General features: G+C 39.0%; 1 protein-coding gene across 1 annotated transcript in view; it reads left to right on the top strand.

Annotated features, from left to right (window-relative positions):
• ITGBL1 (integrin subunit beta like 1) overlaps nucleotides 1-16,070 on the top strand; it is a gene marked incomplete at both ends in the record, with an annotated part of 153,144 nt that overhangs the window by 71,275 nt on the left and 65,799 nt on the right. Inside the window, 2 exons of the mRNA XM_082484538.1 lie at nucleotides 2,544-2,684; nucleotides 10,488-10,634. Coding sequence (XP_082340664.1) covers nucleotides 2,544-2,684; nucleotides 10,488-10,634 — 288 coding nt within the window. The remainder of the gene's footprint in view (nucleotides 1-2,543; nucleotides 2,685-10,487; nucleotides 10,635-16,070) is intronic.

Raw genomic sequence — 16,070 nt, 5'->3', positions numbered from 1 at the left:
ACAGCCATTTTTGGCTTAAGCTGGCCCAAGCTGTTGTCAACCTTCATTTTTTGTAGTAAGACTGAGCAGGATAATTTGTTAGTACATCTGCTTTGGTGAGAGAGACCTATCCTGCAAAATAAAATATTAGCAGATTTCTGACTTTGAGTGGGTTGGTGCTGTAAGGCCAACAGGACTGCGGGTCAATTCATTCTTAAAGCAGACCAAGAACACACAACAGAATAGGGAAAATGAAAGCACAAAGCTTTTAGTTTCCACTGAAACCAGAAAGAACAACTACGAAGTGTTCAGTAACAATGCCGTGGAGTGCATACAGAACTGGAAAGGTAGACTTCACACAATATTTCTAACTACATGGGGTTTTATTTGTGCAAAGTTCCAGAATTTGAATTTTACCTTATAATTCTGTCTAATTTTGCCATTTTGGAAAAAAAAAATAGCACAAAATAAGTTTGCTTTTCACTAGCTGCTACATTTGGCTTCATTGAACAAAGAGTTTAAAAAAATGTTATTTTTTTGGCAGAAGTCCAGAATAATCACAGTAGAACATAAGCGCAAGTCATGCAGATACCTATCTCAAAAACTACTGGCAAAATCTGCTACAGTGTGCACATCTAATTATCCTGAGACCATTTAGAAAACTCTCTTCTCTTAATTATGAGGAAATTGAAAGATTGAGAGATCATGTAGGCTCATTTAGTCTTGGGACTTTAGCAGTGAAAAATTTTCTGTGATTCTGGAAATAATAAATATCCAAGTGGCTTCAGATCTGATGCTTTGTTTGCACTGAGAAAGTAATTTATTGTCAAAGAATTTCTTGTCAAAGCAATTTTTTGTTCAAATTTGAAAATTTAATGGGCAAGTATTTCTTTAAATTTACATTGTAATTGGAGCAAATGAGGATAAATAGTATAGCTGATATTCGGAATAGCTACAAACTCCTATACAAAGCTGTGTTCATGGGATACTTGTGTATTTTTAGCCTTTCATGTACTTGTGGTTTTGTCTTAAAAATTTAAAAAAAAAATTAAAAAATTTAAAAATTTTGTAGGCTTTTGACTACGTGAAGTTGCTTTCCAACACAGTATTTCGACTCTTTTTAGTCCTATTTACCCAATTTTCTGTGTTTATACGTCTTGTGATATAGGTGCAGTTCATCTTATCAATCTTGAGCCTTCTAAAAATTAAATGTCGAGGCTAACATTGCTGTCTGGTGTCCTTCAGTGCTAAGATGGATAAATTGTCTGTATCTTTCCACCAACTCTGTAGTCAACCAGATGAGACCAGATGTGAACCTTTAAATTTTTTAACGTTTGGTGAGATGTTTTTTTGTGTTCTGATATCCAGAACAGCTGATCCAAATTAACTTTGAAGTTGTTTCTGGGAGGATTAATCACTCTCCAGAGGCATTGCCTCATTTTCTGGTTGTTTTTTTTGTTTGTTTGTTTGTTGTTTTGTTGGTTTTTTTCTTTCATTAATGTCACTGAATTGTGAAAGTATCAAAAACCAGGTGCAAGTTTCTTGAGGACTATCTTGGTAGCTTTAGGCCTAAACAGGGCAGCAGCTCTTCCTGCTTCATGTAAGTGTCATGCATGCATGATTGTGTAGGCTTTCTCTTTTTAAAGCATGTGTCCGTATCTATATGTACTCTTTAGCCTCCCTGTCCCGTTGTCCTCAAATGCATTGTATTGTTTAGAGTAATCTGAATAAGAAGACAAAGGCTTTGGTGGAGTAGCAGAAGGTGGAGCTACCCTCCAGGAAATGAACTGTGTGCATCTGTGAGGTTAGGCTGCTTCTTTGTGCCTGTTGGCATCTCAGAAAAAAGAAAAGTAGTGAGTTTGTGGCCCTGAAGTATATTTGGATTTCTGAATGAGGAAACTGTCCCTCTTTTTTTTTTTTTTTTTTTGTTCTCTGTATATCAGTAAGGTTGTGCCGAATTAGCACTTCTGTCATATTTTACATTTCCCTTCTTATTGTAAACAGCAGAGTGCGGCCCTGAATATTGACTTTGGAAAAGTGGAAAAGTATCTTTTTCATGTAGATCTGTTCTGATGTTCTTCTTAGGTAAAGAATGACCTCCTAGACGTTTTCAGTTGGATTGGAATTTGCATTACCTTTTAGTTTAAATGTTTGTGCTTTAAAAGTCCTTAATTATCCACTGTGCCCAAGCCCAAGTCATTTAAACAGCATTGATTTTTATTGTCATTAGTGTCAGAGCAAATTACTGTTGATGTCAAAGATTTACGACTGTTCTGTGCGCTCCATTTTTCTGTTGATTCCTAACAAGGCTCAACAGCAGAAAGAAACTTGAACAGGAAGCCAACTTGTTTGTATAAAGTATTATTAATAAATAATCATAGAAGGTTTAAATCATAGAAGATTAGCATATGCTCATGGTTAACGCTCGCAGCTTTGAAACTGCATTCCTGTGAGAGCAGAAAATTCACAAGTGTAAATTCCTATGCTCAAACTATTATTACTCTAAATGGCCAGTTAATCTTCTATCTCTGTCTCTCTTTCCACCCCCACCCCCTCTTTCCCAGGCACATGTGTATGTGGGGAATGCACATGCCATGATGTGGACCCGACTGGTGACTGGGGAGATATTCATGGAGATACGTGTGAGTGTGATGAAAGAAACTGCAAAGCAGTGTATGACAGATATTCTGATGACTTCTGTTCAGGTAAGAAATATATATAAAAGGAGCTTATAGGTAGTTTTATAACAAAAACATCCAATTATCTGATCTCTCTCTTCCTTAGTGCTCCAGTTCTCATTTTCCTAGCATAAAATATACCAAGCTTTAGCTTGTTTTTTGGGGGGAGTGGACTTTTTAAATTAAAAGACATAATTCTGTAAAAAAAACAAATAATTTTCAGCTTAAAGCTGTGTTAAAACATGCCCCTTTTTCCATGCCTTTTAACAAAATTTTGTAAATATGAAGCACTTCTAGGTGCCCATCTCCCTTCTGGTACTCTTGTCTTCAGTATAACCTTATATAAATTGGAGAATGGTCGAAACTTTAATATATATATATCTCCTTCCTTGGGGAAATTTAAATTTGAAAATTTATTAGATCAAATTCTATTTGTTATTTCATGTTATGTGGCAAGGAGAGGACAAGTGAGAGGAAGAAATTTGAGGAAAAATGAATTAATGAGTTAATGAAAAACAGTACCCTGAGTATACCAACTGACCTTAGAACATTTAGAGCATCGCTATGTGGAAAATACGAATGTCTGGTCTAGCTACACATCACTGACTGTACGTCTCAGACACTTTCACCTTCCCGTTTTCTTCTAGTTGTACTTCAGGGCATTATATTCAAATTAGTTAAGGTCCTTCCAGCCATCCAAGGTTTGCAGTGTATTTAGGTTGATGCTCCATGTATCAACTAACAAAAGCTTGGATTCTGAGCGAGACCTCGCATACAATTTTGTATAGTTGTTGATAAAGATGCTAATGATGGGCAGGAGAGAAGGACTTTGATCAATACACAGCACGCAATTTGTACACACAGGAACTCTGCAAAAACAAGTGAGGGCGGTTTCAAAGGGACTTGACAGATTACAGGTTGTCAGCTCTAATGCGTCCTGTAGAAATCTGATCTGGCCTAATTAGTAATAGGAAGAACACAGTCACATCAAGGAAAATAATGATGTGCTATATTCTCCTCCTATTACTAGAATGAGAGATGCCTCATAGAAAGATCATAGGAGTTGTCCATAACAGGGAGAGAAGGCTGAAACAAACATGATATATGAAATTCCTCACCTCTTCTTTGCCTGTTATAAAGGTAAAAGGTTTCTCAACTGTTCAGGGTTTTTCTTAATAAATATGGATGAATCACTAGCTAATAAAACGAGGAAAAGAAAAAGAAAGCATTTCTAAAAACCTTCAGAGAATTCATTTGCTTGTTACTGTTTCAGCCACCTACAAATGTTATATATGTTTATTTAATTAATAAGATGGAAGGATGTAGAACTGCAGTCATGAGAGCAGCAGGAGGATTGACTTTGGGATGTTGACAATTTTTGAATGTATTATTGTGCTGCTGAGATTGTTTTTAGCACTCAGGGACTGATCAAAATGTCAGTGTCAGCTAAGGAATACAAAGCTAAAAACAACACGGTAAATGTGTTCTGTCATTAAGGGTGAACGCAAGACTTTCAAACCTAATTAGATTAAAGCAAAGCTGTGGCACCTACAGCTAGTGCTGCATCACTGAAACAGGGCTCGAACTCTCTTTTTCCCAGACACTATTGCCATTGCTGCTGCTGCTGCCCAGGGTGGCAATGGTCGTAAGAAAGAAGAGTGTAAGAAAGCGTGAACAGTTGCAAAAGAGTTGGGGGGAGGATACTGCCATTTGTCATTGGATTAAGGACATGTTACAGTGTTCTTTATTACACAGACATAGCTGTAAATGAGCAAACCTTCAGAGAGAGAAACAAAACGGCGTACTCATGTGGCCTGCCTGATGTAACTAAAACTCAGGTTGAAGTATAGTTTAGTTTTTCTTTCTAATCAGCAAAAAAATTATTACTACTTATTCTTATGCTTTAGAAAAGCCTGATTTAGTTTTAGCTGGCCATCCAATATGCATTCCTCAAATAGATTGTGCAAAACTCTCCATTTCCACATGAAGCAGTGTGAACAACGTCTTATAGTCCTGCCTTTTAGTTCTGCTTCAGAAATGGACAAGATGCATAAGTATTAACTTTGGTTTAGTGCGGTAGACAGACAGAATCTGCAATTAAATCAAAGATTTACTAGCAGAATTGCAATTGGACAGATTTTTTGTTTGTTTATGCGAAATAAGTCTACTTAGTGTACAAAGTGTGCACGCATTAGGTGTGTCTGCAAAATACCCTCATTTTTCTCACAATCATTGGTACATTGATTTGGGCTGAACCCAAGAGGGATTAGTCAGATTAGGGAAAATAATCCAGCTCTCTTAAAACTGAAATCAAACGGAGCTGACACAAAACTTTTCCTATCTTGTTCTACCTACCTGACAGGTTGAGACAGGAAAACCCTTTGTCCTGAGTAGCAGGTTGAAATGATAGGAAATCATCTTTACGTGTAGAGAGTTTTACTGTAACTGAATGAAATGCTATGTTTATTTCATAAACTACAAATGACAGTAATTGACAGCCCTGCTGTGAGGATTTAACATCACACAACAGCAGCTCCCTCCAGAAGCTTCATATGGCTTGGGGTGACTGTCAATTCGCAGTACCTTATATTGGCAACCGGATGCCTTCTTTTAACATCTGAAGTGCTGTTCAGTATGTTACCGAATGATTTTCTTTCAGAGGTATTTGCAACATTAAAGTGATTCTCTTCCTTTAAAGAGAAAATAGCTTTCATGACTTGACACAGAAAGAAAAAAAGGCTTCCATAAGAAAATTCCTACACTCACACATCTCATTAGCTCCTTTGTTGTGGCTCTAGCAAAGAAAACACTATATGAAAGAAGATCATCCTCTCATAAATATCTATGTAGATCAGATGTCCAATTCACAGGTACACATGAAAGCAAGGGACAGAATCATAGAATCATAGAATGGTTTGGATTGGAAGGAACTTTAAAGATCATCTAGTTCCAGCCTTCCTGGCATGGGCAGGGACACCTTCCACTAGACCAGGTTTCTCAAAGCCCCATCCAGCCTGGCCTTGAATATCTCCAGGGATGGGGCATCTACAACTTCTCTGGGCAACCTGTTCCAGTGCCTCACCACCCTCACAGTAAATAATTTCTTCCTCATATCTAATCTAAATACTGTAAACAAGAGGAAGGCTTTAGTGCTTTTCAAGGAAAAGAAATAACTAATGTAAAGAAAAGTTATTCTTCAAAAATTAATAAGACGTATTCTGGGAACTACTCCGGTAACTTGTAGAATGCTTGCTTCCTCCCATTTTCTCCTTGTGAACTGATAAATGCGTATGTTTTAGAAATATAATATAAACCAGTCTTAAAATGCGAGTACAGTTAGAGATACAAAATCTGTGTTGCTGTAGTTTTCAAGAAGAACGTGGATAGACAAGTGCACATCAGAACAATGCTTTGGGCTCCTGTGTCGACTATGTGTGAAATGACGACTATGTGGAAATTGTGAGAGATCTAACCTGCTCTCAGAGCTCATGAAAATAAATATTTGATTTTGTGGCAAGGAATGCTTTTTCTGATGCTCAAGCATTCCTCACCCAGCGCAAGGAACATTTTGTCTTGCCAGAATCCCACTTCTTTATGCCGAAACCATTAGGCTCAATAATGAAGGGACCTGGGCAATTAGTTTGTTTTTTCTTGGTCTAGATATGTCAGCATTCATGTAGAGGAAATTGTTTGCATGGCTTTCCAGGTTAAGTTCTCAGGAGGGATTCACCCCTAACTTCTTGGCTGTCACATTTTTTTAAAGAAAATTTCCAGAAAAGCTTCTATGGAGTTCAGTTGCTTTTCACAGAATCACAGAATCACAGAATTATCAGAGTTGGAAGGGACCTCTAGAGATCATCTAGTCCAACTCTCCTGCTAAAGCAGGATTGCCTAGAGCACATTACTCAGGACTGCATCCAGGCGGGTCTTGAAAATCTCCAGGGAAGGGGACTCCACAACCTCCCTGGGCAGCCTGTTCCAGTGCTCTGTCACCCTCACCGTAAAGAACTGTTTCCGTGTATTTGAACGGAACTTCCTGTGTTCTAACTTGTGCCCATTGCCCCTCGTCCTGTCACTTGGAACCATTGAAAAGAGCCTGGCTCCATCCTCCTTCAACCCACCCTTTAGATACTTGTATGCCATAATAAGGTCTCCCCTCAGCCTTCTCTTCTCCAGGCTAAAGAGTCCCAGCTCTCTCAGCCTTTCCTCATAAGGGAGGTGCTCCAAGCCCTTAATCATCTTAGTTGCCCTTCGCTGGACTCGCTCCAGCAGTTCCCTGTCCCTCTTGAACTGGGGAGCCCAAAACTGGACACAGTATTCCAGTTGTGGCCTCACCAGTGCCGAGTAGAGGGGGAGAATGACCTCCCTCGACCTACTGGCCACACTCTTCCCTATGCAGCCCAGGATTCCATTGGCCTTTTTGGCGACAAGGGCACATTGCTGGGCCATGGATAATTTACTGTCTACCAGGACCCCCAGATCCTTCTCCTCCAAGCTATCTCCCAGCAGGTCAGCCCCTAACCTGTACTGGTGCCTAGCATTCTTCCTCCCCAGGTGCAGGACCTTGCACTTGGTTTTGTTGAACCTCATTAGGTTCTTCTCTGCCCAGCTCTCCAGCCTGTCCAGGTCACGCTGGATGGCAGCACAGCCCTCTGGGGTGTCAGCCACCCCACCCAGTTTGGTATCATCAGCAAACTTGCTGAGGATACACTCTGTCCCCTCATCCAGGTCATTAATGAATATATTAAACAAAATAGGACCAAGTATTGACCCCTGGGGGACACCACTGGTTACAGGCCTCCAACTAGACTCTGTGCCGCTGATCACAACCCTCTGAGTCCTGTCCCGCAGCCAACTCTCAATCCACCTCACTGTCACCTCATCTAGCCCATACTTCCTCAGCTTCCTAATGAGGATGTCATGGGAGACAGTGTCAAAAGCCTTGCTAAAGTCAAGGTAGATGACATCCACGACTTTCCCCTCATCCAGCCAACCAGTTATAACATCATAGAAAGCTATCAGATTGGTCAAGCACGATTTACCCTTGGTAAATCCATGTTGACCACTTCCAATAACTTCCTGTTCCTCAACGTGATTGGAGATGACATCCAGAATGAGTCGCTCCAATACCTTCCCAGGGACAGAGGTGAGACTAACCGGTCTGTAGTTCCCTGGGTCCTCCTTCTTGCCTTTTTTGAAGATTGGAGTGATGTCGGCCTTCCTCCAGTCCTCAGGCACCTCTCCTGTTCTCCATGACCGTTCAAAGACGATGGAGAGTGGTCTAGCAATAACATCCGCCAGCTCTCGCAGCACTCGCGGATGCATGCCATCAGGGCCCATGGACTTATGAATGTCCAGCTTGGCCAAGTGGTCTCTGACCCGGTCCTCCTCAACTGAGGGAAAATCTTCCACTCTCCAGACCTCCCCCTTTGCCTTCAGAGGGTGGGATTCATGAGGGACAGCTTTAGCAATGAAGACCAAAGAAAAGAAGGCATTCAGTAACTCTGCCTTCTCTGCGTCCTCCACCACTAGGGCACCTGTCTCATTCACCAGCGGGCCTACATTTTCCCTAGTCTTCCTTTTTCTATTGATATATTCGAAGAACCTTTTCTTATTGTCTTTGACTGCAGTGGCCAAGCTGAGTTCTGATTGAGCTTTGGCCCTTCTCATTTTCCCCCTACATAGCTTTGTTATATCTTGATAATCCTCATAAGTTGCCAACCCCCTTTTCCAGAGAATGTAAACTTTTCTTTTTTTCCTAAGGTCCAGCCAAAGTTCTCTATTTAGCCAGGCTGGTCGTCTTCCCCGTCTGCTCGTTTTTCGAGACAAGGGGATGGCCTTCTCCTGAGCTTTTAAGAGCACCTGCTTGAAGTATGCCCAGCCTTCCTGGGCACCTTTGCTCTTCAAAACTGCCTCCCAAGGGACACTCTCGACCATGCTCCTAAACAGGCTAAAGTCTGCCCTTCGGAAATCCAAGGTGGCAGTTCTGCTGGCTCCCTGCCTTACGTGATCAAGAATTGAAAATTCTATCATTTCGTGATCACTGTGCCCAAGGCGACCTCCAACCTTTACATCCTCCACAAGACCTTCTCTGTTAACAAACAGTAGGTCCAGTAGGGCACTTCCCCTAGTTGGTTCCTTCACCAGCTGTGTTAGGAAGTTGTCTTCCACACACTCCAGGAACCTCCATGACTGTTCCCTCTCTGCTGCATTGTATTTCCAGCAGATGTCTGGGAAGTTGAAGTCCCCCACAAGAACAAGGGCAGATGATCGTGAGACCTCTGCCAGCTGCTTGTAGAATACTTCATCGGCTTCTACATCCTGATTAGGAGGTCTATAACAAACTCCCATCACGATGTCTGCCTTATTGGCCTTCCCCTTAATTTTTATCCATACACACTCAGTGTTGTCATCCACACTGTTAAGTTCCTGGCATTCAAAACTGCCCCTAACATAGAGGGCCACCCCACCACCTCTTCTTCCTTGCCTATCCTTTTTGAAGAGTTGGTAGCCATCCATTACAGCACTCCACTTGTGTGTGTCCTCCCACCACGTTTCTGTGATGGCGATGTTCCTTGCCTGAACTTGTGCAGTGAAACTTGCAGTTATGATGTTATGTGCAGACATGGTCAGGAAGAGTCAAGTTAGCTAATGAGATACCAAAGCCACATGCAGCTGCCCTACTGAAATGAGAATTGATTATGTCCAGTATTTTATTATTTGCACATTGCTATTTAGTAGAAGTCACTGGTTTGAGACTTGGAGTAGGTGTGACATTGCTTGTCTCTAGTGGATCACATTGATTGCAAGTAGATAAAAGATGGTATTGATATATTAAAGAATAAGCTGCATCTATGGTAGAAAAAGAAGAAGGTAAATGAAATACATAAAGGTAAATGAAATATTGCCATACGATGGCTCTATTTTTCCAGACAGTGGTGAAATGTGTATTTGTAACCTCTATTCCACCCTTTCACATGAGATGTGTGTGACAAGTGGCAAAACGTCCCTTTAGAAAAAAAATATTAAAAGTAAATATAGAATCATAGACTGGTTTGAGCTGGGAGGGACCTCTACAGGCCATCTAGTCCGAACCCCCCTGCAATGGGGGGGACATCTTCAATTAGATCAGGTTGCTCAGAGCCCCGTCCAACCTGACCTGGAATGTTTCCAGGGATGGGGCATCTACCACCTCTCTGGGCAACCTGTTCCAGTGTTTCACCACCCTCGTCATAAAAAATTTCTTCCTTCTATCTAGCCTGAATCTATGCTCTTTTAGTTTAAAACCATTAGCCCTTGTCCTATCACAACAATCCCTGCAAAAAAGTTTGTCCCCTTTTTTCGTGTAGGCCCCCTTTAAGTACTGAAAGACTGCAATAAGGTCTTCCCAGAGCCTTATCTTCTCCAGGCTGAACAACCCCAACTCTTTCAGCCTTTCTTCAGATGGTGCTCCAGCCCTCTGATCATTTTTGTGGCCCTCCTCTGGATCCGCTCCAACAGGTCCATGTTTTTCCTGTGCTGAGGGCTCCAGAGCTGGATGCAGTACTCCATCTGGGGTCTCACCAGAGTGTAGTAAAGGGGCAGAATGACCTCCCTTGACCTGCTGGCCATGCTGCTTCTGATGCCAGCCCAGGAGGTGGTTCAAATGGAATGATAAACCAGTGCTATTTTCAGAAAAAAAAAAAAAAAGTAGATATAATAAATTGGTTGTATTTTTTGCCAGTCTGAATATTTAATGAAACCATAGCTTTGATAAAGTTCATCTAATCATGAGGTTTTAATACCTATCATCAGTATAGAGGCTAATCTTTAATTGTATTCATTGTAAAGGTCATGGACAGTGTAATTGTGGAAGGTGTGACTGTAAAGAAGGATGGACTGGGAAGAAGTGTGAACATCCACGTTCTTGTCCATTGTCAGTTGAGGAAAGTGCTAAGAAATGCCAAGGAAATTCTAATTTACCTTGCTCTGGAAGAGGTAAGCACATTTCTGGAAGAATTTTCATGCCCTTAAAATGTCCTTCCATTAAAAGAATTTTCCCAGATGTCCAACATTACTAGTACTGAAAAATGTACACTTTCCTGGCTTACTGTGCATGAATCCCACCTGCATAACTTGTGAGTTATGAGAAGGGCGGAGAAGAATATGAAGGTCACCTATTTTTCCTGTCATCTACTGCTTTGTATTTTATTTTACATACCTCAACATTCGTTTTGGAGGTTTTCAAGGACGCTTTGAAGATTGCTGCAGTTAAGTCTTTACTAAAGACACATTAAAAATATGAACCTATTCTATGCATTCTTTGACAAAACCAGCATGAGATTTTCAGCCTGTGTAAAATGTTGTGGCACCATTGTGATAAGAGCTGTTCAGATTTACACAGCCTACGAACCTGCCCTGCTGAGTGCAGGACTGACTTCTAAAATGCAGTTGTTCTTCAGTGCAGTTTGCTAGTCAGCCACTGGCTTTTCATTTGAAAGCATTTCTTTGTGACACTGCAGCCTTTTCAAAAGCTTGGACTAAAAAAATATGCTAAATCATACCTACAATTGAAATCTGCGTTACAAGCAAAGAGAAACTTTTCTCAGAAGGAAAAGGACCTCCTAATTTTGATCTGTCACTGTGTGAAATGTGGTTTTCTGCAGAGAGAAGAGAGAAAAGTAAATATGAGACAGACTTTTACTAGAACTAGTAATTGAAGTTGTTATGAATTCTGCCCACTTAAGTATTTGCTGTGAAAGGTCTAAAGCTACTCTTGAATAATTGCATTTGACCCTAAATGTAATTTCATTTACAATTTTTCCTTTCACTAATATTATCTAACATAGTCAAAAATTGTAGGCTGTCCACCCAAGTTAGAATTGTGATAATTTTATTTTTCTCCCCCTATAAATGTGTAGCAGCTCATAACTTAGTAAACACAGTATTATCTGTATCTTAAAAGAACTATATTAACAGATTGTTGCTTGATTTTTTTTCTTAATTAAGCTACAGTTTTCCAGTGAATTACATCTCTCTTTCCTTGCTAAATATTCTCAAAGAAATTTTTGGCTACAACTTAGGTGAAACGTGGGCATCTGTAGAGAATTAACTTCATTTTATTGTTCATGATTGCAAGAATTATAACTAAAAGAAAGGAATGTTGACATTTGATTTATTTTTTTTTATAGTGGCTCACTTTTTTGCTTTTCTCATTGCATGCTGAACGTCTCCCAACCACTTCACTAGGAGCGTTTGGAGTCAGTTCTATGATTTAATTGCACCATACACCATAAGAGTCAAATGACAGATAAAAGAATGACAGTCATAAAAACAAGTTTAATTTGAATAAAATTTAGTCTTAAGTTATGAAACATATTGTTCTATTTATATTTTAAATTTTGAAAAGTTTCGGTAAGTATAGTGAGAAGAGTGAGTTTAAAGATTTCAGTACTAATGGCAATAATTCTAACCTCCTGTCTTTCTGAAAAAAAAAAAAAAAACCAAACACAAAACCCAACACCCTGAGAATTAATGCTGGCAATGTTGTCCTGTCGAGATACTAGCAGTGAAATAAGTCTCTTTCAGGTGAATTCATTTCACTAATGATCTGTCGGTCAAAATTTTCAAATAAAATACAAGTAGTATCTATTGGAACAAAAGACTTAACTGATAGAGGCTTTCACTGAACTTCTTTTGACTTCCAAACAAGGAGAGATCACTAAGTTTTATAAGAAGTGCAAATGGCACAGACATGGATCTAGAACACAGCATGATAAACAGCTGCTGTAACGAAGGAGCAAGAGATTCTTCATTCCGGGCTTGAAAAAAAAGTCCCGTGAAAACTGTCATTTTAAAATGGAATGTGGGATCTTGTTTTGGTTCTGTGAACAATTTTGTTAAGGAAATTGGGAGAGAAAAAGAGAAAAGATTTTAGTCTAATCAATCACCTGTAATTTACTGAGTAGTGTATTTTTTTCCCCTGGACTCCCTGGATTTCCTTCTTCCATCATATTTTGGATATAATAAAAAATGTGAGAAAGTTTCTATGCTGCTGAAGTGATGTAGGTGTTTAGTTCTATGAAAAACTGTCATTGGACTTCTTTGGTCCCATTTGACAATCCTACTACTTGTCATTATAGCTTGTCATGGGCAAAAGTGTCACACAAGCAAATGAAACAAAATAAAGATTTCCAGTCAAATGCAACCTCTTTCAAATCTTCTGGGATGGGAAATGCCATAGACTTGTAACATCACCCCCAATTTTTCTGAAGTCCATAGGGAGGATTGTGTGGGAAGGAAGGGAAGGTTCCAAATGAAAGGGAAGTGTGACCTTTTCCATTTGAACATTATTGTTTTGATAACCTCCTTGTAAGATTTTTCTCCTGGCTGTGGTACAAGTAAGTCCTTGCACAGGTCAGTAATCCACTGTACTGCTGGAGAAGTTGTGCAATTAATGTCCTTATTTAATGGAATCTTTGAATAAGGCAGTTCATATATGGAATAGGATGCAGAACAGAGAGCCCAGAGATGCAGGTGCATGACTTCATGACTTTGCCAAGTATTGCATTTCCTTGAAGAATGTTTACTATTCATCTGTACCTTTTGTTTCTAGGTTAGTTAACAACAGTTGTGACAGCTAACATAATCTTTTGCAATCACTTTTATGGTCTTGGATAAAGACATTGAAGGACAAAACATTTTTAGGATTTTTAATGCCATATAGATAGCCAAAAGGTGTAGGGAGAAAAAGATAGAACTGTTACAATTCATAGTCTCTTTCTATAGTCTAAATGCTGTCATACGCTCCGATTTTCCGGTGGAGGAGTTTGAAACTTCAGTTGTGATACTCTTTTCCCAAGATTAGCAGAAATTACATTTCCTAGATGGTGTTTTCTTGTTGAAATGTTAAATGTGATTTCAAAATATGATAATATTCCACTTAAACAGTCACAATGAAAAGAAAAATCCATGCTGTCTGAGGAAGCATTAAAGAAATAGTCCTTCAAAGCTTTGGCTGGCCATTTTTAGTTTTATGTGCATTTAGAAAAACTTTCTGATATGGATGACTGTAGAACTCCCAATGATTCAACTTCAGTCTTTAAAATCTCCAATAATAACTACGGATGGTGAACCACAAAATAAAAACCCAAACAACAAAAAACCCAAACAACAAAAAACTCAAACAACAAAACTCCCAAACCAAGCCACCAAATCCTCTAAATACCCCATAAAAAAAGGTTTGGGATTTTTATATTTTTGTGTCGGAGATTTAGGATGATGGGGGCTTACATTAAAAAAAAAAAAAAAATCCTTTGTTTCACTTCACAAGATTTTATAATATTAGCACAAAAATCATGGCAAAACAATACTCTTCAAAAATTTTTAATCAGTCTGAGAGTCCAAAAGCTTCCATCTTTGAACTTAATTTTGGTAAAGTGTTTATTTTATGACTTATACTTTGTTTTTGCAAGTAATGATGATGCGAAAGAAAAGAGAATGTTATCCTAATTTTATTCTTTTTTTTAAATGATTCGATGACTCAATACATTTTTGATATCAAATTTTTATATAAAGAACTGTTTTTTTTATATAAATGTACCCAAATTTTTATTAGTTACCTTTAAGGCAAATTATGTTCCTACATAGGCAGAAATAAAGAAAGCATCAGAAATGCAAACTAAAAGAATTGTCACGTGCCCCCCAGATTTTGAGAATCCCAGGTTCTCTTAACTACAAGTCATGTAACCTCAGCAAGAGAAAAAAAAAGATATAGGAAAAAAATTAACAATGAAAGAAAGCTTTTTTTTTCTTAAGTATAGTGCTTAATATATCAGGGGTGCATAGAAGTTGTATTAAAATTTTTAGAGAATTAAAAGGAAGTTATGAAGAACACGACCCAATTTGATAATCACTATCTATAAAAACCTATAGATTATAGTTTCTCAATCTGCATTTCACTCTCCTGATAGCAGATGAAGTAGTGAACTTTTATTCCAGACTGTAATTCCTTTCCTGATTTTCCCCAGTCACTCATAGGCATTACAAGCTGTTTCATGGGTGCTGGTCAGCACGCGGGAGAGCAGAGTTGCTGCCAAAAGTATATTTCACCATGGTCTAATATTTCTTAGCTGCTTCAGTAGGTGAAGGACAGACAAGACTTTATATTGACATGCTGAGCAGTAATGCTGAGAATGTCTACATTCTCAAATGATGTTACAAAGGCAGAGGAAAAATAAATCATCTCAGTTAGATCAATCAGGCTGTCTTTACCTTCGGTAGTTCCTGTTATATATAATGGGAGAGAAGGGTCAGATGAAAATTTGGGGAATTCAAATACGCTAGGTACTTTCCAAAGATTATTTTCCTTACAAAAGCACGTTGAGGATGAGGAGAGAGATTCTAGCCAGCTTTATTCATATAAAGTGAATAATTCGTTCTACACCTTTATTCTTGAGAGCGTTTTTTTTTTTTTTTGCTTGCTGCATGACTTTTCACTATAGATGTAACACTTCCACGGTGAAAGTCTGTCCTTTTTAAGAACACACTGTACAACAAGACCAGTGTCAGAGATAAAGGAAAAGATGCAGCAAAAACTTCTTATGGTAAGAAATAAAGAGATAGAATATTGTCAGGATTAAGGGACAAGACAAACCACTTTTCTCTTTAAAATGCACATCACTCACTTGAGTTTTCCCTTAGGGCAAAAAGCAGATTTCAAAATAGTTATAATAAAAAAGCCTTCAGGAAAAGAACTGAAAATAAAAAGAGTAGGTTTTGAGAATAGTAGATGAGAGCTTTTTTTTAAATAATCTTTTTCTTATCACTTATCCCTAGTGAAGGCAGCCATTTCATGGCAGTGATCCAAAGACAGATAAATGACAAATCTTCTTATTGGTAGTGTCTTTTACCATTTTAATCTTTTTTCTATAATTGCTTTTATTTATTTGTCATATGGAGGGAATTAAACTGTTTTTTTACCTGTGACATTCCCCCTTACACTTGTGCTCTAGCATTCGTTATCTGAAAGGTGAAGAGTTGTTTTGATTCTGTACTGAAAAAGATTTTTGTTGTTTTCACAAACTCTCCTAAGTCCCATTTTCAAAATATTAAATTTGTGATTAAATGTGTGGCATTTAAAAAGTTTACTGACATAGTTACTTTGCAGTGTGTTCGGTTTGTGTGGCAAGGTTTGGCTAGTGGAGGGGCTACGGCGGTGGCTTCTGTGAGAAGCTGCTAGAAGCTTCCCCCATGTCAGACAGAGCCAATGCCAGCCAGCTCCAAGATGGGACCTGCTGCTTAGGGATGATGGTAGTGCCTCTGGGATAACGTATTTAAGAAGGGGAAAAAATGCTGCACAACAGCAGCCAGAGACAGGAGTGAGAATATGTGAGAGAAACAGCCCTGCAGACACCAAGGTGAGTGAAGAAGGAG

The sequence above is a fragment of the Vanellus vanellus genome (assembly GCF_965231255.1).
Source record: "Vanellus vanellus genome assembly, chromosome: 1".
NCBI classification, from domain to species: domain Eukaryota; kingdom Metazoa; phylum Chordata; class Aves; order Charadriiformes; family Charadriidae; genus Vanellus; species Vanellus vanellus.
Note: the sequence above shows the minus strand (reverse complement) of the source record. Positions and strands in the feature narration are given on the sequence as shown.